Consider the following 23,996-nt stretch of genomic DNA (forward strand, 5'->3'; position numbering starts at 1 on the left):
TTACCCTAAAATATTAAGTGTTAAGACAAGCCAATGCATGCTTAATCACTTTCTGATTTTTGGGATCTTGGAATTGTTTTATTCTCGCCTAAAAGTGACAAATTTCAATGCGTGGATAAGACTGATAATTGGCATTTCTGACACTTATTAGGGCGTTTTTCTCCATTAGTTTTAGGTTTATTTTGATGTTTCTTTGTTATTTATATTCCTTTTATTCTTTTTTTAATTATCTTTGTCTTATTTTATGGTTTTAGGCCTTAGTTGTGAATAATATGCTTTTTGCTCGGTTTGTAGCTTGATTTGCATGTTTTTCTATGTGTCCTTTCACTCTTTTCTCTCTTGGTCTATTTTTGTAGTGCTTGACGCTTTCTTCGATAATTATGACCCGAGAAAAGGCCAGAAAATTTAATAGAAGAAGCTTGAAGCTAAGAAAGAAGCTAAGAAGCTTGAGACAAGAAAGCTTGAAGCTCGTAGAAGGCTTTAAAACGAGTCTTGTTCACTCTTTAAGCCATAACGTTTGATCTACTTATCAGATTGAGGCGATTCAAATTGAGGTGGAAACAAGACTTGAAGAGATTTCCAACGATAGGTTGAACATCCCAAGAGCTTTCCAAGAAAAGAAGTTATGGCCATTTGAATCAGAAAGATGCTGCCAGGATGCGCAGCCGCCGCGGGCGCGGGCGCGACCCTCTTTTCTTCCTAACTATTGCACTTTTCTGGAGATACCTCGGAGAAGCCTTACCGCGGGCGCGGCTCAGTCCACTGCAGGCGCGGTTTTCTGGGTCTTTTTCGAGCCTAAATTCCGGATTTCTTTCTTTCTCTTCTTGTAATATATATAGAGGACGTCTTAGACTTCCCCAAGGGAAGTTTACATTTCCTCTCTCCTCTCATTAGGATTAGGCTTAGATTAGGAGTTTCTCTCTCTAGTTTAGGAGTAGTTTGAGAGAAAGCTTGGTTTGCAATGGAGATTTGGGAGGTTGAAGAAGCAACTTTGTGGATTCTCTTCTCGTCTATTCAATGAGCTTTTCTAACTTTCTCTCACCTTTATTTCTTTGTTTAATTCTTGTTTTGGTTTAATTCATTATTGATAAGAGTAGTTAATTAGTTTGGTTGTTTGGTTCTTGCTTTAATTCAGTTTTATCTTGTTTTCTATTTTCATCTTCATTATGTTTGCTTAGTTTTTGTTCTAGGGAAATGGATGAAGGTTAGGTTGATGAATTGAGTGATTGGTTGTGATTAGTATGCAATTGACTCTTGATTATTGTGTTTGGATGATGCTTACATGGACTAGAATCTTTTTAGCTAATCGATTCTTGGTTCTTAATTGTGCTTTCAATCAATTGTGTGAAAGTGAGTTGTTTGAGAGTGTAGATTCTTCCATACCCTCGCTAGGCTAGTTGCGCGGGAGTGAATTAGCTTAGTAGGATAATTAGCAAGCTTAATTGCGCGGGAGTGAGTTGAGTGTGTTAATCGTTCCTAATTGAGATCATGATCATCTAATTGCGACTTGTTATTGAATTCATTAATGTAATTGGATTCCCCTTTCCCTAATATCTTGTTAATTGTTTTAAGTAGTGTTTTAGATGTTTCTCTCCCTATCTCACCACCTTCCTACTAGTCTAATTACCTTAACAAGCTAAGATATGCACAAAATATGAAATATATACATGATATTTTATGAATATCAAGAGTCGAAATTGTTTACGCATACAAATTGTACATATACTACATATACTTGGAGATAATGTTGTAATAAAATTACAATATTAAAAACATAAAAACAAATATCCTCAAGAATAGCATGAGATGTTTTTGCTTCCATGCACTTTTGATGCTTAGTTGTTGACTTTTATCACCCTCATCTTGCTCCCTGATAAGAGGATAAAGAAGTCATTTCATAGATATTTATGACTTAAGAAGCTCTGTATGCATGTATAATATAGAAAATTACGAATTATGACTATCGGAAGTTACCAATGCATGTATAATATTTATAATAATACTTGATAATTAGGGTTGTGGCAAATGAGGCAGGAGCACTTCTTTGTAAACTACGTTTTTTGTAAATACACCATATCTACCTCGAGTATCTCTTTTGCTAACCAAAACTCTGGTTGTTTCTTGTGAGGTCCCACTCGATAGTGCAACATATAACTGTCCATGGCTAAATACATGTTGGGGGAGATATATACCAACATGAGGAATGGTTTGCCCTTGCGATTTGTTTATGGTCAAAGTAAAACACAATTTCACCGGAAATTGTTTTCGGATCATTTCAAATGGCAACTTCACATCTTTAGCCGTTTTTAAAGGCATACGTGGAATGAACACTTGTGTCCCTTTATGACTTCCGTTCAAATTTCAGCCTCAATCACATGATCCCTTAACCGACTACATATTAACCTTGTCCCATTACACAATCCACTGCTTGTATTAATATTTCTCAGAAGCATGATTGGCGAGCCAACTTTTAACTTAAGAATATGTGGTGGAAAACCACTAAACGATAATGAATTCAAGAACTCCTGTTGATAGAGATTTTGACGATCTTCTGGAACAGAGTCAAAGGAGTAAAAGGTTTTTTCTTCTCCGGCAAACTCTTTAAGTATCTTCTCATTCAGCATGTCAACTTCGTCATTTGTTGGAGTTATAATAGCTCTTTGTACCATGTAGAACACATCACCTACGTGCTTAGTTAGGTTTGGGAATATTTGACGGATTAGATTATCAACTGAAATTTGATCACCATTTCCTACACATATTGAAGATGGTAACTTTATCATGTCTTCATCAACTATAGGCTCACATCCATCTCCAACTCTTAAAAGAAAGGTTGCAAATTCCGGATCATGTATTGATCTCATATTCTGAGTGAGATGAAGTAGCTGAACATGTGTCCATAGTGTTGACCTGACCAAACACGCAACTATAGTTTGAGCCTTTGTTCCTTTTGGTACAACGGGTAAAATTTGTCTAAAATCTCCACCAAACACTACGACCTTGCCACCAAATGGAACATAAACCCCTGTTAGATCTCTTAAACTACGATTAATTGCTTCATACTCATGTCGATGAGTCATTGTTGCTTCATCCCATATTATGACAGCCGCATACTTGACCAATTGTGTCTTTACATCTTGTTTACTAAACTTCCAAGTTGACGAAGCATGCAGCGTAACCGGAATACCAAGAGTTTTATGAGCGGTTTTTCCTCGATGGAAAAGTGTGGCAGCAATACCTGAGCTGGCTACTGGTAATTTATATTTCCCTCTAAGCTTGACTGTTGCAAGTATGGCTCGATATAGATAAGTCTTACCTGTCCCACTTGGACCATCTATAAAGAAAATTCGACCATTCTCTACATCAATAGCTTCGATAATGATATCAAATGAAGAGCGTTGGTCGTCATTAAGATGCTCAGCACAATGCACATCTTTAGGGGGCACTGGTGCTGATAATTCATCATGTATGGCTCTAGCTACTTGTGCGTTTCCATCCAATCGCATGTTTATTTTAGGTAAGTCGAAGTCATTGACACTCTTTCCTAATTGTTTTAACATGCGATTGATGTCATAGAGAACTGAATCACGTACCAGATCTGGATTTATTGAAGTTGAATATAAGTAGTCTTCAGCCATGTAATGATAAAATTCATCCCATAGAGATCGAACCCCATTGGTTGACAATAAACAAACAATGTGACAAACAATCTTCTTAATGAAGATGGCATTTTAGAGTTTGATGCTTCATGCAAACAATCACGAATGCTTGCATCATTCTCCATAAGACCTAGTTTTTCAGCTGCTTCTCTAAAAGTAGAACAAACAATTCCATTGACAGTTCGTAGATGCTCAAATGATTCAGGGCCTTTATCGAACAACAAACGTAAGAAAAATCTTTCTCCTTCCATTGGTGAGGCTGTATAGATTCTACCTATCACTCTTTGTGTACTCATCCTTTTTCTCCATGTTTTTGTAGTCGTCAACTATCGATAACGTTGAGGAAATTCTCTATATAGGTATGTTCTTGCCTCTGGATCTAAGAAATTCATCTTGAAGAACTCTATGAGCATAGTTCGAGAGTTTTGTGGCATTTGAAGGATATCTTCAATAGATTGATTTGTACTGAATCTAACCATTTGTCAATCTTGCAAATGTAGTTGTAATCGATCAACAGATGGACACAATCGAGTAATGGGAAACTGATATATCCTCCATAAGGCTTCAGGTGCACATACCCACCTAACATCCACATATTGTTGAATCTCATTGTATTCAGCCCCTGCTGGAACTTCCATTGAAACACGATCTACACCCTTATGCACGTACTTGTACAAATATTTGACGCTCTTGATGCTACTACAGATCTCTACGTTGATATGACAATCATATTTTAGTAGCAACCATGAATTATATGGAACAACCCAACCATTATCAACGAAGGTTGCACTATTCTCATGTAAAGGTACTGGAGGACGATCACACACGACGACGATAAATAAGATATGAGTTCTTGCCTTGGACTGTGCTTACTACAAAGGGTTTAGGAAATTTACGTTTACAAACCCCATTTTCCATGTAAGTAGAATTTCGACGACCTTCACCACACGGATTATGGATCATATGCTTCAAAACAGCATCGTATAATCGTGGTTCTTCATCTCTATCAGGTATCTCGGCTCTCACAAATGTGTCATACTCTTCCGGAGATTTTGGTTTATCTATTTCATCCAAAATGAGCAGCATGTGAACATGTGGCAAGCCTCTTTTTTGAAACTCAATGACATAGACATAGGCAATAACCTTCCCAAGAGCGCCTTTTTCTACAACGTCTATCTTGAATTCCTCAAATTTTGCATGGAATATTCTGCTGATGAAGTCGGGACGATCTTGTGCTGTTTAACCTGGCAATAACTCGTCTACAATTTCTCTCCACGATGGGTTGCATGTCATTGTCAAAAAGAGTTCTGGTTTTCCATAATGTGTAACTAATGCCATTGCATCTTGAAATCTTTGATTCATGTCTCTTGGACACCCGACAAACGAAGAAGGTAGAATGGTTGATTTTCCGGCATTCACTATAATTACAATGTACCATTCATTATTTTATATACATAATAATAGTAAAATTAAAATTAAAGGCAAACAAAATATTTAAGAAAAGAACCTGGATTGAGTTCTCCGACATCTAAACAATCTTGAAGTCCTTGATACAATTCAGCTCTAATTGTATTTTGATTATCTCGAATCCACCTTAGCTTATTTGCCTCAATTTTCACAAACATGTCAATAATGAATTGTTGAAATAAGCGCCCAGCCATTAAGATGATGGATATGACACATTGTCGTACCTATAATCAATAAAATACCATTGAAATATGATAAAAGAATATATATATCCATGTGATAATATGTGAGTGGGGTGTACTTTACTTGAATGATATAGGCATAGAATGCTCGGCAAGGTATGGTTCTTCCATTATTATCGAGACTATTTATCGACCATCCATAGGAACCATATGGAAAGAGTAATGGATACTGAAGAGGATCATAGTATCCAGCAGTATCCAACACAGTCATTAATTGCCCCGAAGTTGATTGAACTAAAATATCCCTTAGATTTAAGTTTGCAACTTCTTCTCCACCGACAATGACAACCGCATGAGAAGCAGTAGGAAGACAATATTGCGGTCGGTCTGATGGTTGTTCATTAATACGGAGGGCACAATCTTGTACGTTTTCTTGCTGAGCCAAACTTCGAAGATTATGAACAAAAGGATTGCATTGATCAAGAATGGCTTTAACTCGTTTTACAATATCTTGTCGTAATGTGATATTCTCTGCAAGACGATTCTTAACCTCGTGCTCAGTGTCATATATGTACAACTGAAGGAATTGTGGCCGAGATTCCGATGTAGATGGGAGTAGTTTGCCTATCTTATGATATATAGAACCTTGAGCTCGAAAAGTATATACTCCAGTGTTGAGCATTTGCTAAGCTCTCATCTAAGTGCACTCCCATGGATGTTAAAGCAAATAAGTGATTAATTTTTCTGATATCACGCTTAAAATGCAATCCAATAGGTGTTTGATCATTATATAAAGAACGTAGATCTTCAGAAACAGGTAAGGTTGGAAAGGTAATCCTCCCAGACAAACAACATATTTGGGATGTTTCATTATGAAAAAGGCGAGCTTGGCAAAATGTACATGTTCTCGGAGGTGATAATTGAACGGTCGGGACTCCTCTTTGCTCATGAAACTTTATTGCATAACGATGACATACTCTTTCTCTATTTCTTTGAACATTGTTGCTATGCATGAAATTAGGACCTAAGACCTCTTGAATGTCATTGTGGCCAAAACTTGTACTACCACCTCGGTTACTTCGTTGACCAAAACATGTAGAATTGTGCGATATGACATTTTGACCATTTTGAATTGCTGGATTATGAATTAAATTTATTTAGTATGTTTGATGATAAAAAACAACATGTCACATGATTTTTATATTTAACTTTATCAAGCTTCTTACTAAGTTAATGTATTTTTGTTCATCTTGCAAAACAAAAATTTGGATCTTAGACCATTTGATGCTTAAGAATCAAAATGTGCTGCATAATCAAGAGCAACATAGCTCATTAAATGTTACAGTGTATTTTGTTATATTTCACTTCGTATCTTATGTTTTAACTATATATTGAATTAGTGTAGACAATTTTTTTTATATATTATTATACTTCATTAACTATTCATATATCTTTACTATTTACAAAAATATTAATTTACTATTGGTTACTTGGTTGATATTAATGTAATGCCAATGGTTTCACATGATATGATGCATGCTCTATTTGCAAATCATAAAGAGAATTATTTTGGTAATGAAAGACCATGTGTAAATTGCCGTAACCATAATTTTCAAACCGTTTAAGGGTAAATGGGCCAATGTTTTTTTGTAAAAAATCATTATGTGATATAGCTGATAATTTTTAATATAATTATAATTAGTAATGCGATTTTTTTAGTACGCACATTATAATGTTTTCCATAAAATAGTAGAAAACTAATTTTGTAAGGCATAAGTTAACCAATTTATACCAAAATTGTAAAAATATATATTTCTTGATGTTATACAAATGGATTACTATATAATAAACAATTATATATGCTGTTAAAATTGTAATCAACACATATTGATGTCATATAAAAGGACAATAGCGTATTTAATTACAAAAACAATGTCAAGAAGGCTATAAACGTAGTATTACTCAACTCACGTGTGCAACTTGAAGCACGATTTGAAACAGTGTAGTTGCCAATTGTGATGTCTTGATTAGTAATATCCGATAGAGTAGAAGAACCGGTTTGTTGTCGAGCATTTCTCCTTAAATTATAAGTAGAAGAACCGGCTTGTTGTCGAGCATTCCTCCTTAAATTATAAGTAGTCCGCCTTCGAGTATTTCGGGCAATACGTTCTTGTTCTAGTTGTTCCGCTGTCATCCTTCTCAGTGTCAAATTTCGATAGTATGACGTAGATGACATATGATTTTCCATACCTATTAACATAAAAATTTATAAGTAAAAGTAAATAATGTAAATTAAATTATAGTAACGAAATGCTATAAAAAAGGTGCATGATATAGAAATCTAAATTGTGTAGAGTGAACAATTTAATATAGCAATGTTGGTTATTTTAATTCAGCAATGTTTGTTTGTTGGTATATTTATATGAGGTTGATGGTTGGAAAAATGCAGGTAAATGTTTTTTGCTAAGGTTATAAATAGATAAAAAAAGAAAATAGAATTTATCATTTCGATGAATTTTAATAGAAGACCATGTTATACTGAGTTTGACTTTGATTCCTTATTGTATGTTATTTTTGGCAATTTGGATTTTTATAAACCTTTTGGGAGGAAAAAAAAAAGTCATGAGAAGGTACTTCTTTTGTGTCTAAACAACAGTACTTTCATAACGTCTTAATGGTTCATTTCATGCAGTCCCCAATTATGTTGCATTGTACTATTTATTCCGTGTTATTAGATTTATCTCCAGATGTTAACTAATTTAATTGGTCATTTTTCACTTATCCCTTTTACGTTATTGACTTTTGTGACTCTCTCTACTCCCCCGAGAAATAATTCCTAGTCTTACAGTCAATTATATTCTAGTTGGTCCCATCACATTTTGCCAAATATTCCGTATTCATTGTTTAACCCTTTATCATACCCCATATTTGTGTTATCTCTATCATCTTCTCATCACTTTTTTCTAGTTGTGGCAGAGTAGGAGTGCTACTATAATAACTGAGCAACTTTTAGGTAAAGAATGGAGTGTATTGTAAAAATTTAGTATTGGATGTTTCTAATGTTTTGTTGGTGTTCGTGCATTCTTATTTGAATTGTTTCATAGTTAATTAATTTACTAAGGTGTATGAAAATTCTATAAACTATTTGTAACTTGTTTAATAAGTAAATTAATCTAGAATTGCAGTAAATGGTTTACCTTTGTAAGGATAATGTCAGTTGTGCACAAAAATGAACGTTCGTGAATATATGCAATCCTACTTGAGTTCGAATAAAGGAGAATTATTTATGTGCACCATAGTCAAACAATCAACAATCCCTGCAAATTCAACCAATATTATGATAATAAATTATACGAAAATAAAATAAAGCAGGCGACTACTCTTGTTTTATTTAAAAAATAAAATAGAAGACAACTTGAACGAAGAAGGATAAGATGATTACTCGATTGAAGGCATGGCAACTGTGGTTAATGGTTTCTAATTATATGAAATAATTTTTTTTTAAAGATAGGATATGTTAGTATAGTAAATGAACAATTACAAATAGTAAAGATTGAAGATAATTTATGTTTGGAGAGAAGTGGATAGGTAAAAAAAAATATTGAGAGAATTGTATATTAAAAAACGGCAAAGCAAAACAGCTATAGAGGAGATAAAACACCAATCTCGCAAACCCTGATGATATTCGGAAACGAAATCAACAATAATTCAACCGTCAATAATCAAATTCTAAAAAATTGGCAATCAATCAGAACGACAGGTCACACCTCAATTGATAACCCAAACCTTTTTATTCAGGCAACTTGATCACTGACTATTCAACACCGAATAAGCAACTGCATGATCAACAAAAACCAAACCCAAAAGAAACCTAACGAAAAATTGGTAATCAACCAACTCAACTGATCAAGCATCGATTAGCGCAAACCTTTATGATGATTTTTTGAAAAGAAATCAACCACCATCCTAATTAAACACCTTGGTATTGAATTCCAATAAAAATGCTAAATCTTGTGATATGGTTTTATTTTATCAAAAAAAAAAGAAATAAAAAAAGTTACGTGCTTTGGGTTTTTTTTTTTTTCGTGACAGTTTTGATAAATTTAAAAAAAAATGTAATTATTTTTTTTCTTTTTTACATCAAAAAATTTAGTATATACGGTTATCTTTAAACTACTGACAAAGTAGTTTTTTTTTTTCCTTTTTTTCTTATTATTTTTTAATATTCAGAGCATTGTATATTAAAAAACAAAAAAAAAGAATTGAGTAGTTTTGTTTTTTAAAAATAATAAATAAATAAAGTGGATAACAATATTGGCAAATAATTAGGGATTGTTGATAATTGTATATTGAACATGGGTAATTTATGTGATAAATTTAAAATATATTTTATATTTTATTAATTTATAAAATTCCATGGCTATAAGATTTTATTATTAAAAAAATTGTCCCAAGTTAATGTAGAAAAGTTTTAACGTACGGAGTATAAAAATGCTAAATCTTGTGATATGTTTTTATTTTATACAAAAAAAAAGAAATAAAAAAGTTACGTGCTATTTTTTTTTGTGACAGTTTTGATAAATGTAAAAGTAAAATGTAGTTATATTTTTTTTCTTTTTTACAACTAAAAATTAGCATATACGGCTATCTTTAAACTTAAATTTTTTTTCTTATTTTTTTAATATTGAGAGAATTGTATATTAAAAAACACGAAAAAATAGGTGGGTAGTTTTGTTTTTAAAAAAATAATGAATAAATAAAGTGAATAACAATAGTGGCAAATAATTAGGGATTGTTGATAATTGTAAATTGAACGTGGGTAGTTTATGTGATAAATTTTAAATTATAATTATATTTTTATTAATTTATAAATATCCATGGCTAAAATTTATTTTTGTAATTAAAAAATTGTCCCAAGTTATATTGTACGTGCTATGTTTTTTTTATGGACAGTTTTGTTAAATGTAAATATAAAATTTTGTAGTTATGTTCTTTTTCTTTTTTACAGCTAAATATTAGCATATACGGTTATCTTTAAACTACTTTTGTCAAAGTAGCTTTTTATTTTTTAATTTTTTTTTCATGGCCAATTTTTTTCTCTCTCTGTTCTTAATGTTATTATATACGTAATTGTATATAGAAGTTTAGAGAAGTTAGTGTAACAAACTTTTTAATGTTGATAACCTTGGTTTGATAGATTTTATGATAAGATGAGATATAATTATATTTTGTTTTTTTTAAGTTAATAAAATAATAATGCTAGTAATTCTTGATTTATTCAATGAACGTGTATAGCAGGTGATATATAATCCTATTTACTTTCTTATGTAGATAGATATTTTTTGTAAAGAAAAAATCATGTTGATTGAGTATTGTAATATAAATTACATACAAAAGCTCTAAAATTATATAAAAACTGAATATTTACATACTACACAAAGCACAAATTACAAAAGCTCTAAATATATATAATTATATAAATATATACAAAGTGTTACATAGTTTCTTTATGGAACAACATCAACAACGCGTTGGCTTCGTGATTGAGCTTTAGTCATTTCACGTCTCCTAAAAAAAAAGACTACATATAGTGAGTATAGTATAATAATATTAAGTTTAAAAAAAAGTTTTGGATACGGTCACCTTTTAAGTAAATATGCACACTCTTCCTCCTAACTAACAAATGTCACATAAATAACTTTGTAGGGTGACGATCGAGAAGTTTGGGATGTAAGGTTAAAAACATATGAGTTATCATAACGTGAATGCAACAGCTTCAACATCTCTTTCTCATTAACCTATGAATAATATAATATATAATATTGTTAGAAAGATAAATTAATGAGATGTCAAATTAAAATTTTATTATATACATAAACCTGATCATGCAAGTCCTTCAATTGGGGCACATTAGCTTGAAAAAGGAATTCAATTTGTTGGTTGAACAATATCAAATGCAGTAACCCAGTCGAGTCTTTGATAGTAATCTTGATCGATACACTATTTACCAAGACACATACATAATAAAATAAATACATAATAAAATAAATAAATAAATAAAAAGATTCAAAATAAATATACTAAAACTAATTTGATGATCTTACCTGTTTCGGGGTTTTTTGATGTGTCCTACGGGAGAGTTACAATTCAGAGAATGCCCTTCACCGCTTGTACCTGCAAAACCACGAAGTCTCCAGTTGGTTGGAGCTCCGCCTGAAAGGAATGGTGCCCTTCCAACAAGTGTATTCTTCTGATAGAGGGTTCAGAATTATTACAGGGCTAATTCTTCAATAAGGTCAAGTGATCGGAATGCCTAGGTGGAGGCCGCTTCCGATCAGTAATATCGAGGTACAATTGATATTACAGCTTAATCTTAACTGAACCCTTCGGGTCGAACCCAATCGAATCACCGATCCGAGACGACGAATTAATCCGAAAGGATTTAATGAGTCGACAGAGTTTTACGAACACAGACGTCGGAAATCGAGCCTGGGGCGTCGAGACCGAACGTCGCAAAATCACAAGCAACAAGTATGAGCGTAGCCGTAGCTAGGCTAGGCTAGCTCATCGCAAGCCTAGGCGCACCATGGTGTGATAGGCACTATCGCAGCCTAGGCGTGCCCTGGCAGCCCATCGCAAGCTAGCAGCATGCTAGCATGGGTGCCTGGGTGCGCATGGCAGCTATCGCAATCCCCACAAGCACCTGGCAGCCCATCGCAAGCTAGCAGCGTGCTAGCCTGGTTGCCTGGGTGCGCATGGGCACCATCGCAGCCCCTAGCACCACGCACAACACCATTGCAGTGCTAGACACATGCGTGTGTGCGTGTGCGTGTGCACCATAGCACATCAAGTGGGCAGGCAGCGCTGGCCTTGCGTGTGTGTGCTAAGCACCATCACAGGCCACGCACCAAGCACAGCTAGCTGGCAGGCAGCGCTGGCCTTGCGTGAGTGCTAGGCACCACCGCAGACCACGCACCAAGCATAGCGCTAGTGTGTGCTGGTCTGGATGCGCGTAGCTGTGCGAGCATGGGCGAGTGGTGCTGGCGGGCTAGGTGCCATGCGTATGCTCGTCATGGCTATGCTAGCCATGCGAGAGCCACGCATGCATATGCGTGTGCCTGCGATAGCAAGATAGCAGCACCACACATGCGTGTGCGTGTGCTTGCGATAGCAAGGCAGCAACGCCCAGCGCCCAGCACAAGGCGTGGCTCGCTAGCAGCAAGCAAGTGCTAGGCTAGGTGATGCGTGCTGTGCCAGCCAGGCATGCTAGGTGCCTGTGCGTGCTGGCAGCACTAGGTGGCAGCCAGCCTAGCTGCCTTGTGAGTGGCGGTTTAAGGAGAGGTGGGGACCAAAGCCACTAAGCTTCCCCTGGGGAGCAAGGTAATGGTCCCCCCCATGGGATATGGTCCTCACCTAACCCATTCTCTCCTTTTGCCACTTATTGGCTTGTGATTGCTTTTGCTTAATTATTTATTTTGGAATTAAATAAATTATTGCAATTGCACATGATTTCACATTGATCATGAAAAGGGGTTTTAAGTCCCCATTCTCTATATATTCCCACTTGGTTGGGATTTTGAGAATGCAACCTTGAGTGGAATTAAAAAGGCAACTCTAAGAAAGAGTAAACCTTTGATTCGTAAAACTCATAGTTATTTTGTCCGGGTCTTAACTAACCTTCAAGACTTAGGACGCTCGGGTCAAGTCGGGGGTACGATCCGTCGTAGATCTCGTCTTTTCGGGATTTTGAAGTAAGAGCTCTTTGGGAGGCAAAGCACGCGTCATAGGTATAATTTTTGTTCTTAATCTTGTTTGATTAAGTTTATTATGCTTATTAATTGCTTTAATTAAGGGGCGGGTCTTGGTAGGTTTCCTTCCGCGTAGTGTCGGGTCACTACAAAACCCTACACCGCCTCCGACGATCAAGTCAGTAACGTACAGGAGAAAAAGTGTGCGTAAATAGTGAAATTACTTCTCACGTAATGGGAGAATTCTGCAATTAATATTGCTTGAGATTGGTGTATGTATTTATGAATGCCCCATTAATGAGGGTCCTTCCACTATTTATGGTGGGGAATCTTTGTTCCCCATTTAGGGTTCATTGTACACGTGTCAGCAGAGGATTGGTGCCCTGGTGACCAATGGCTGGGTGCCACGTGTCACTTGGCCATTGGGCCACGTGTCTGGGGTATTTTTTACCCCAAACATTTGCCCCTCACAGGTGCTGACGTGGCAAGGTGCCACGTGGCCCCTGTGAAGAGTGCTGACGGTTTTTTTTATTTTTTTCTTTTTTTTTTTTTTTTAAATCTCTTCAGATTCTAACTGAAGGAAGAGGAGGGAAAAGCAGAAGGGGAAAGGTCGTGACTCTTCACCTTCTGGGACAAATCCTATAAATAGGAGAAGGCGCCTTTGAGCCCTCATTTACAAAACTTCGCGAAATTTCTTGAATTTGAGAGCATCCGTCATTTAAGAGTTGAGAGCAGATAGAAATTTGATTGTTGAGAGCAGCCGGTTTTCAGACCGCCTGCATTGTTGCGGGCTAGCAAAGGATTTTCGTGAGGGTACTCAAGGGAACTCAACCGGTTTTCAGACCGTCTATGTCTTCGCAAGCATCCCCAAGAAATTTCTTGAGGTTTCAAATTCTCCCTTTCTTTAGGTACCGTCTCTATTCCTTCTAGCTTTTCCATGAATTTCCGTTTGCGTCTTTTACTTGTGCTTTTATTTATTAGTCCCATAAGTAGATGGACCCTTTATACCCATACCCGGAACATAGTTGTGAACTCAGCCGGTCAATTGGTACGGCTGAGTCTAGAACTGGATCTGCCGCCTCTGATCTTTGGAATTTCCCCTTTTCAAAGCCTATATCGACCGACTCCGTGTCTATGCAGGACACGATGGCCAGGATTAGTGGAACAGCTATGGACCCCAATTATAGAGGGGGGAACTCAGACGAGTTGTCGCCTGAGAGACGAGCCCCGGACGAGGTGGCTAGAGACTCACCCGGGGGCATCCCCGACACCCCAAGCGATAGCATTTTAGGCTCCTACAACGAGGGGACTTCCCCTGCTCAGGAGGCTGAGCTGCCAGGATCCGTCAACGAGGATCCCAACTCCCCATCCGGCTCTGATGCCGGTCGTATTGAAAGCAGTAGCACTAGCTACCTGACCTCGTTTGAAGATAGCGAGGAGGCGGAGAGGCCTACTTGGCAAAGTCGAAATGACCCTCTCATGATTGTCGTGTCTACTAAGGATAGGACCCTTATGCGGTCCTCCTTGACGGACTTTGTCACCAAGCGGCCGCTAGGAGGGGGTTATAAGTTGTCAATATTGGCGGAGTTTGGAACGGTTTTATGGGAGGATGACCAACCCAATGCAGACAGCTAGTTTGGGTGCTATGAGGCGGCCTTCCTGGCCGGGCTCCGCTTCCCTCTACACAATACAATAAAGGCCATACTTAGGGGATATGGCCTAGGCGTCTAGCAACTCACCCCTAACTCCTGGGTGAATATACTCGGGTATAACATCGCCTGTGAGATGCAGGATCTCAACCCCGGATGGGAGGCGTTTGCCCATATGCACTATATGAGTAGAAGCCTAGGCGGCTGGAGAGCTTAGTACACTTTGACGACTTATCCCTAATACTTGATGACGCTGGATAAGCCGTCTAAATGATCGGACTGGAAGAACCGGTTTTATCTGGTTAAGGCTCCGACTGAAGAGGAGAATAGGGAGTTCCGGATCAACAACCGGAAACCAGAACTCTTAGGGCAGAAGTGCCGGTTTCCCCCAGTACCGGAGAACGATAGAGAGGCAATACTGGACTCCGGATTCTTTAAGCTAGTCTCCTCCACTCTCTCGACCGGAGAGATAATAAGGCTGCCCAAAAACTGGGTGCCCAAACATGAATTCTTTAAGGACGAGTGCTTCTTGTCCGCCTGCGGGCTTAGCAGCATGTTCAAAAGACGTAGGTTAAGAGCCTCAGCCGGTTAATTTTATGCCGGCTAGCAATTTTCTTTTAATTGCAATGTTTGTGATATTGTTCTGATCTTAACCAGACGTATTTGGTTTGTGTTTTGCAGAAGAAGCAAAGAACATGTTGCCCACCGCCAAAACACCTGCTAAAAAATCTTCAGACATCCGGAAGGAGAATCTGGAGAAGAAACTTGCCGCTCAAGAGGCTAAAAAGGTTAGACCGCCTGACTCTTTCTTACCATGTTTGATGTGCTTCTATTTTGGTTATTTCTTCACCTGACCATTTGTGACTTCGTTTCAGAATGGGAGCAAAACTCCTCGCTCCCTGCAAAAATAGATCCGGCCAAGGCCGACTATAGAGGAGCCTGCACATAAGGTGCAGAAAACCACTTTAATCGCCCGGGCTACTATCGGCGGTAATACAATAAAGACCCTAGGCGGGTCTAATGCTGAAACGGCCTCGAAAGAGGTCACACCAATAAGGACCACAACCGGTCCATCTTCTGCCGGAGGCTAGAGAGGCTTCCAATAAGGTACAAACCCTTTCAACCTCACGCTGCTTGACCTACCCATGCGGGTTAAGTCATATTCTCAGTCTCAGCCGGGAGATTCTCCGATCAGCCGGCTGTCCGTAGGCGGAGCATATGCAGCTTTCTCACCATCTGTTTCTGGTGCAGATAATTCCATTTGCTGGCCGGATGCTACTTAGCATGCCCGGGCCATGCTGAAAGCCGTCCCCCGGGACGAGAAGGAGGCAATTCCTGGAATCAACACCTTCAATGCCGACCGTGTAATGGTCGAGCTTGCTGATGTAAGTTGACAAGTGCCCACCCGGCATTTTATTTGTAGTATGCACATCTGGTTTTTCTACTAACACTGGTTGTATTGTTGCAGGCACTGCTCAGCGTGGAGGGGCTCAAGAAGGCCTACATCCGCAAACAAGAGGAGGTAAGGAGAGCCAAACGTTCTACGGATGACGCACATAACGTTGCTGAATATTTAATGATTGTGCATGACTTAGAAACTAAATATATAATCATGCGACAGGCGGATCAGGTCAAGACCCTCCAAAATGCCCTCACTAAGTCCAAGAGCAGGGCGGACGACCTCAAGGTGGCCCTGGACAATGCCGAAGATGAGCTCAAGAAGGATGAAGAGCCCCTCAAACGGCTGGATCAGACGGAGAAGACCAGCAAACGCCTGCAACAAGAGAATGCCCGCCTGATCCAGGAGGCGGCTGCTGCAAAGGTCAACTTCCAGACCAACCTTTAGGCAGAACAGGGCCGGCTCATTGAGGAGAATGAGCAAGACTGCGAGAATAGGATGAAGAGGGCGTTCTCCATTATCCATCCGGGTACAGACTACAACGTCTGGGAGCTCGCCTACAAATACGCAAATCTTGCCATTCTGGCTGAGGAAGAGGGCATGCCGGGGCCTGAACCCTATGAACAGTGGGCTGAGGCGGAGTTCAAGCGGATACAGGAGGAGGCGGCTGGCAACGAGGAGGCAGTCGAGGATGAAGTTGTTCCCGACTCTGTTCCCACCACCGACCCATCTCATCCGGAAGGGAATCAGGCTCAGGCTGACCGGGTGACTGTGCAGCTAGAATAGCAACGACCTCCCGGCCTGCGTGCCGCGCATTATTTTGTAATAGCGCCGGAAGGGTCGGCTTATTCTACTGTTGTTTTTTATTTTGAATATTGATATACATTTTCACCGGCTGCGCGGCTGTGCCGGTTTTATTTGTAAACATTTCCACCGGCTGAGCCGGCTTTTGAATGAATTTCTTTTGCACTTTCTTTGCAAAAAATTAAAAATTTTGCTTACTTTTGCAAGTATATTTCCGCATGAACCCCAACCAGACTGGGTGGGGTTAGGGTAATTGCCCCTGGATAGGAGGCTGGTAGAAGTGACATGGTGCCAGACGGCTATCCATATGCCATAGTACAAATATTAATAATTTAGCTAAGTGCTAACATTAGAATGAATGCCAGCCGGTTTCTACTGATTTGCCGACTGTTATTTTTGTAAAGGCCTTTTCGTAGGTTTAGGTTGTTCATTTGCCGATTGGGCTTTTGCAAGAACACCCTTGCATAGGTTATGGCCTAAACCAAATTTTTGAGGCCTGCCTTCTCTTAGTGAATCAGGAGGCGACATTGGGTACCGGCCGGCTGTTTTGAGACCAGCTTTTGGTGGTACTTTTCCCAAAGAGTGAGCCAGTTGCATGTTTGGGAATGCAAGCCTGCGTTTCCTTGGTGCAATGGATCATTCAGGCGGGTAGGGCCGCCTAAAGTTTGATCACTAGAACAATTTTCCACCCAAATGGGAGATGTTCTCTTCGACGAATTCACCCGTATGGGTGTCACCGGATGATTCGTTAGCTCTCAAGGCCGCTTGTGTTGAGCACAAGACATGGCGGATGGAAATTTTATAAGGAGAGCCGCTTGTGGTAAGCACAAGACATGGCGTATGGAAATTTTATAAGAAGAGCCGCTTGTGGTAAGCACAAGACATGGCGTATGTAAGCATGATATGTAGTAAATTTTTCTCATTAATCATGCAGAAGTTTACAAAAGCTATACAATTTCTAGAAGTAGTACTTTTTTAGATTGTCTACATTCCAGGTTATAGGCAGCTTTCTATAGTCTGGGGTTTCCAAGCGGTATGTGCCGTCTCGTACTTCTTCAAAGATCCGGTAGGGTCCCTCCCAATTTGGGGTTAATTTGCCTTGTTCATTGGCCCTGCCGGTTGCTTCCATTTTGCGAAGCACAAAATCTCCTACTTTCAAGGGCCGTTTGTGAACCCGCTTGTTGTAGGCTCTTGTCATTCTCAGACGGTAAATCTCATGACGCAAGGCTGCCCAGTTGGCCTCCTCATCATACAGCATGACGCGGAGGGTTGGCTCATAATGCTCAATGGGGAGTACCGCCTCGATGTCGTATGTCATAAGAAATGGGGTTTCTTCGGTTGTGTAGGGTTTCGTAGTGACCCGACAATACGCGAAAGGAAACCCACCAAGACCCGCCCCTTAATTAAAGCAATTAAACAAGCATAATAAACCTAATCAAACAAGATTAAGGACAAGAATTATACCTTTGATGCGTGCTTCGCCCCTAAAGAGCTCTTACTTCAAAATCCCGAAAAGACGAGATCTCCGACGGATCGTACCCTCGACCCGACCCGAGCGTCCCAAGTCTTGAAGGTTAGTCAAGACCCGGAGAAAATAACTATGAGTTTTACGAATCAAAGGTTTACTCTTTTCTAGAGTTGCCTTTTTAATTCCACTCAAGGTTGTGTCAAATCCCAATACCAAGCTTGGTACTTATAGGGAAATGATCCCTTGATTTCCAATCTCCCATCAATATGGGAGAGTTGGTAAAATGATAATTATTTAATTCCAAAATTAAATAATTAATCAACTCAATCACAAATCTACACATGGCACAAATATAGAGAAAGCCAAGTGAGGACCAAGGCTTTGGGGGACCATTGCCTTGATCCCCAAGGCCATGTATTGGTCCCCACACACCATGCAAAAAACCGGGTCAAGGTGTGCTAGCTGGCTGCCAGCTAGCGTGCCAGCAGGGGCTGCCAGCTAGCGTGCCTTGCTGCCCAGCACCCAGCCAGCCAGCCAGTGCACGCTGCTGCTGGGCTGTGCTGGCATTAGCCCCAGCAGCCCACACACTCACTCTTCGCGCCTCACTACTAGCACAGCCAGCATGCGTGCTGCTAGCGAGCCACGCATGCTGGCCACACTGCCCCCCCCGCACCATTCGCATACCCCATCGCACTTACGCACTAGCACGATGCCTACGCTAGCACTAGCCAGTGCCTAGCACTGCTTGTGCTTGATGCGAGGCATGTGCGCACGTACACGCACTCGCATGCGTGGCGCTGCTGCCTAGCACCTAGCCAGGCATTGCACGCACACGCACCAGCCATGCGCCACGCACCACGCACTGCCAGCCCACACGCATCACATGCGAGGCTGCTTGTGCGAGGCTGCGAGTGCCAAGCCCTAGCATCGAGCTGGCGCGCAGCCCCTCGCATTTGCTGCGATGCTTAGTGCTGCCATGCAAAGGCTGGCACTCAATCACACGCACATGGCGTGCCATTTCCAGGCAGCTAGCCATGCCAGCACCTTGTGCTTGCGATGGTGCTGCCAGGCCAGGCACGCACGCACGCAGCACCTAGTGCTTGCGATGGTGCGCCTGGTGATGGCATGGCATGCGATAGGCGCCATATGCACCCAGGCACCACGCTAGCATGCTTGCTAGCTGCTATGGGCTGCCTGGTTCCTGTGTGGCCTGCGATGGCTGCCATGCGCACCTAGGCACCCATGCTAGCTTGCGATGGGCTGCTCGGGTGCGCCTAGGCTGCGATGGTGCCTAGCACACCATGGTGCGCCTAGCACACACATGGTGCACTTGGTTTGCGATGAGCTAGCCTAGCCTAGCTATGGCTACGCTCATGCTTGTCGATTGTGATTTTGCGACGCTCGGTATCGACGCCCTAGGCTCGATTTCCGACGTCTGTATTCGTAAAACTCTGTCGACTCATTAAATCCTTTTGGATTAATTCGACGTCTCGGATCGGAGATTCGATTGGGTTCGACCCGAAGGGTTCAGTTAAGATTAAGCTGTAATATCAATTGTATCCTGATATTACTGATCGGAAGCGGCCTCCACCTAGGCATTCTGATCACTTGAACTTACTGAAGAATTAACTCTGTAATAATTCTAAACCCTCTATCGGAATAATACACTTGTTGGAAGGACACCATTCCTTTCAGGTTGCCCCTTTTTCGGTTGTCCTGATGGCCCAAAGGACATGAGGTAATTTCTCTGCCCATAGTCCACCGGCTCTTTCCACCTTCTTCTTTATACCGTCTGAGATCAGCTTGTTGAAAGCCTCAACTTGCCCGTTTGCCTTAGGCCGGCCAACGGATGCAAAACAATGGGAGATTCCTTGGTCCCCCAACCAGCTCTTGAGGACAGGCGTTTCAAATTGTGGTCCGTTGTCAAAAACCATATATACTGGAACTTCAAACTGGGTGATGACGTTTCTCCAGATGAAGGAGATCACATCCTTTGTTTTTATGCCTTTAACCGCCTCTGCTTCGACCCATTTGGTGAAGAAGTCCACTGCCACCAAAATGTAGCGGCGACCGCCTGATGCAGGCGCTTAAGGACCCAGAATGTCCATGCCCCACTTTGCGAACGGAACCGGACTGTGAATGGCTGTCAGTTCAGTTGCCGGTAGATGTATCAACCGGGCAAACTTTTGGCATTTGTCACACCGTTTCACCAAATCCATGGCATCTGCCTCAAGAGTAGGCCAAAAGTACCCTTGCCGTCTAGTTCTTCTAGCTAGGGACCTGCCGCCTATGTGTGAGGCACAAAAACCCGCGTGCAGGTCCTCAAGTACTTCTCTTCCCCTTTCCGGGGTTACACACTTCAGGAACGGCTGTAGGTACCCCTTCCGGAGGAGCTCCCCTTGGTGCATAACAAAACTCAAGGCACGCTTCTTGAGTGCTACCGCTTCAGAAGGGACATCCAGCAGAGTACCGTCTGTCAAGTAAGCCCGGATGGGGTCCATCCAGGTGGCACTTCAGTCTAGAATTCCAATGGGGTCATGATCAATGCTTCTTTTCTCATTGACTTCCCAAAAGACTGTCCTGGGTGCATCATAGGAGGCGGATGATGCCAATTTGGAAAGGGCATCCGCCTAATTATTCTCGGACCGGGGCACCTAACTTAGATGAAATTTGTCAATTGGCGTGGCCTCTTCTTTGACCGCTTGCAAAAACTTGATCATAGCCGGATGGGTGGCCTCGTAGTCACCATGATATTTGCTAACGATCAACTGAGAGTCTGAGCAGGCGCTAACTTTTCTTGCCCCTGCCGCCTTACACATACGGATACCGGCTAGCAGGGCTTCATACTATGCCTCATTATTTGAGGCTTGGAACTTGAACCGTAGTGCATATTCAAACTTATCCCCTTCCGGAGAATGACATATAACGCCTGCACCACAGCCGTTCACCGTAGAACTACCGTCTACAAATAACTTCCAAACCTGATCACGATTTTCCGGTTGCACCGGTCTTGTCAACTCGACAATGAAGTCGGCAAACGCCTGACCTTTCACTACCCGCTTGGGTTCAAAAGTTATCTCCAGGCTTTGTATTTCAACAGCCCACTTGATCATTCTGCCGAACGACTCGATGGTGGTCATTGGGCGTTTGAGCGGCTAGTTTGTATATACAACCACCAGGAAAGCCAAAAAGTAAGGCTTCAACTGCTTGACTGCTACGAACAGGGCCAGCCCAAATTTTTCGATCATAGGGTACCGGAGCTTAGCATTTTTAAGAACACGGCTGATGAAGTACACCGGGAGCTGGTTACCGTCTCTCTCAGCAAGGAGGACGACACTGAAGGAATGATCAGAGACGGCTAGGTACATGTAGAGAACCTCCTAGGGTAGGGGGCTCACTAACCTTGGCAAAGAGTGCAAGTGTTGCTTTAGCCTCTGGAATGCCACTTCCGCCTCTTCTCCCCACTCAAATCTGGACCTCTTCCGGAAGGCCTGGAAGAAATAGAGGCACTTGTCGCCTGACCGGCTGAGGAACCTCCCTAACGCCGCCAGGCAACCGGTCAAATTCGGACTTCTTTTACAGTGCGGGGAGACCGCATGTCGATGACCGCCTGTACTTTTTCCAGATTAGCCTCTATGCCCTTTTGGTCGATCAAAAATCCAAGGAACTTCCCAGACTCAACACCAAATACACACTTCTTTGGGTTAAGCATGACCCGGTGTCGCCTAAGTGTGGTGAATGTTTCTCGGAGGTCCAGTAGGTGATCCGTCTGTAGCTTGGATTTGACTATCATGTCATCAATGTACGCCTCTACATTCCTGACAATCTGGTTGATGAAAACTGTGTTTATCATGCGCTGGAATATAGTCGGTGCATTCTTTAACCCAAACGGCATCACCTTGTAACAAAATAACCCCTGATCAGTGACGAAGGCCGTCTTTTCTTGATCTTTTTTTCACAGGGTTATTTGATAGAAACCTGAATAGGCATCCATGAAACTCATTAGAGCATGATCGGCTATCGAGTCAACCAGACTGTCGATCTTTGGAAGCGGGTAACTATCCTTGGGACATGCTCTGTTCAGATCTGTGTAGTCTACACACATCCGCCAGGTACCATTCGGCTTTTTCACAAGGACAACGTTCGCTACCCAATCCGCGTAGTAGCATTGCCGGATGAACCCAGCATCTAACAGCCTTTTGACCTCAGTCGCTGCCGCCTGAGATCTTTCTTCACCATGATCCCTCTTTTTCTGCCTGACCGGCTTCTTTTTAGGGTCCACGGCGAGCTTGTGGACGGCTAAATCTGGGCTGACGCTTGGTATCTCTTCCACTTCAAAGGCAAAGATGTCTTTGAATTTCTTCAAAAGTTAGAGCCGGTCTGCTCCCAACCATTCAAAAGCAACCGTCCCAATCTTGACGATTCTGTCAGGGCGGCTGTCGTTTAGGACGACATCAAGGCAGTCACCAGCCAGCTGAGGTCGTTGGTCATCTGACCTTTCCCCGGCTAGTGATTGCTATTTTTCTTGTTTGACGGGTTCCGTTTGGTCCGCCCTTGGAGCCGGGACTGCTGTATCGCAGTTATCAATGTCTATGGGCTTACCGTCACCGGCTGCCCCCATAGTCGATTTGACGTCAGAGAGATAGCACTCCCTAGCCGTCCTCTGGTCCCCCTTCAGGGAACCGACTGTACCATCATCCTTTTCAAATTTAACAAGCATGAGCGAGGGGACGATGACAGCTTTGGATTCGTTGAAGGTTGGACAGCCAAAGATCATGTTACTGGGAAGATCTAAAAATTTTACCGGATGGGAAGATCTATGCTTCCTACCGGATGCACTACTCCTCCCCCAAAACCAACTAGTGCGTGAGGCGCCTGGTGCATGTTACTGGGTTTGTACTTGAGCTTGATCAGGCACTTATAGCTGATAAGGTCAGACGAGCTGCCGGTATCTATTAGGATCCGGCCAACCCTCTGATTGGCAACTTTACATTCGATGACTATGGGATCATCGTGAGGCCGCCTGACCTTGCCTTGTTTGTTTTCAGAAATAAGGACCTCCGAAAAGGTGTCTTTTGACGCCTGGCTCTCATCCACTGAGTTGACCAGCTTCCTGATGTTATCTTTGGTGCCCCTAATGGTGGGACCCCCTCCGGAAAAACTGCTTGCTATGGTGAAGATAGTCTCTTCATCCGTCTCAGAGTTGGTGAGCACAGGTTTTGCCGTCTACCCCTTCTTTGCCTGGGTGTTACTCTTGGCTTTGGGCAGATAGGACTTCAGAGCTCCCTCATCAGCCAGACGGTCTAATAGTCGCCTGAGGCTATAGCAACCATTAGTGTCGTAGCCGACATCCTCATGGTACTGACAGTATTTGCTCTTGTCCCGGTTGCTTACGGGACTTTTCATCGCAGCCGGTTTCTCAAGAGACATCCGGTCTTTGATCTCCGTGAGGATGGAGGAGCAGTCCTTCGTGAACTCGTACTTGGGAACGTACGGTTCAGATTTCCGTCTGAGCTACTGAGCCGGCTGACCAGGTCGGTCTGTCGCCTATACCTCTTTTCTCTTCTTTTCTTCCTTTTTCGCCGGCTGTTGCTGTTGCTGGTTATCTTTCCTGTCGAAT

General features: G+C 41.5%; 2 protein-coding genes across 2 annotated transcripts; both read right to left on the bottom strand.

Moving 5' to 3' along the window:
* Positions 1-2,354: 2,354 nt before the first annotated feature.
* Positions 2,355-3,506, bottom strand: LOC110685145 (ATP-dependent DNA helicase PIF1-like). Its single transcript, XM_021861607.1, has one exon. It carries the CDS (start codon positions 3,504-3,506, stop codon positions 2,355-2,357), a length of 1,152 nt encoding a protein of 383 aa, XP_021717299.1.
* Positions 3,507-4,141: 635 nt separating this feature from the next.
* Positions 4,142-5,990, bottom strand: LOC110685147. The gene is made up of 5 exons (XM_021861608.1): positions 5,433-5,990; positions 5,167-5,350; positions 4,904-5,077; positions 4,556-4,720; positions 4,142-4,467 (listed from the first exon to the last, which is right to left on the bottom strand). The coding sequence occupies exons 1-5, from the start codon at positions 5,988-5,990 to the stop codon at positions 4,142-4,144; spliced, it is 1,407 nt and encodes a 468-aa protein (XP_021717300.1).
* Between the last annotated feature and the right edge of the window lie 18,006 nt (positions 5,991-23,996).

This window comes from Chenopodium quinoa, unplaced genomic scaffold, assembly GCF_001683475.1.
Source record: "Chenopodium quinoa cultivar QQ74 unplaced genomic scaffold, ASM168347v1, whole genome shotgun sequence".
NCBI classification, from domain to species: Eukaryota; Viridiplantae; Streptophyta; class Magnoliopsida; order Caryophyllales; family Amaranthaceae; genus Chenopodium; species Chenopodium quinoa.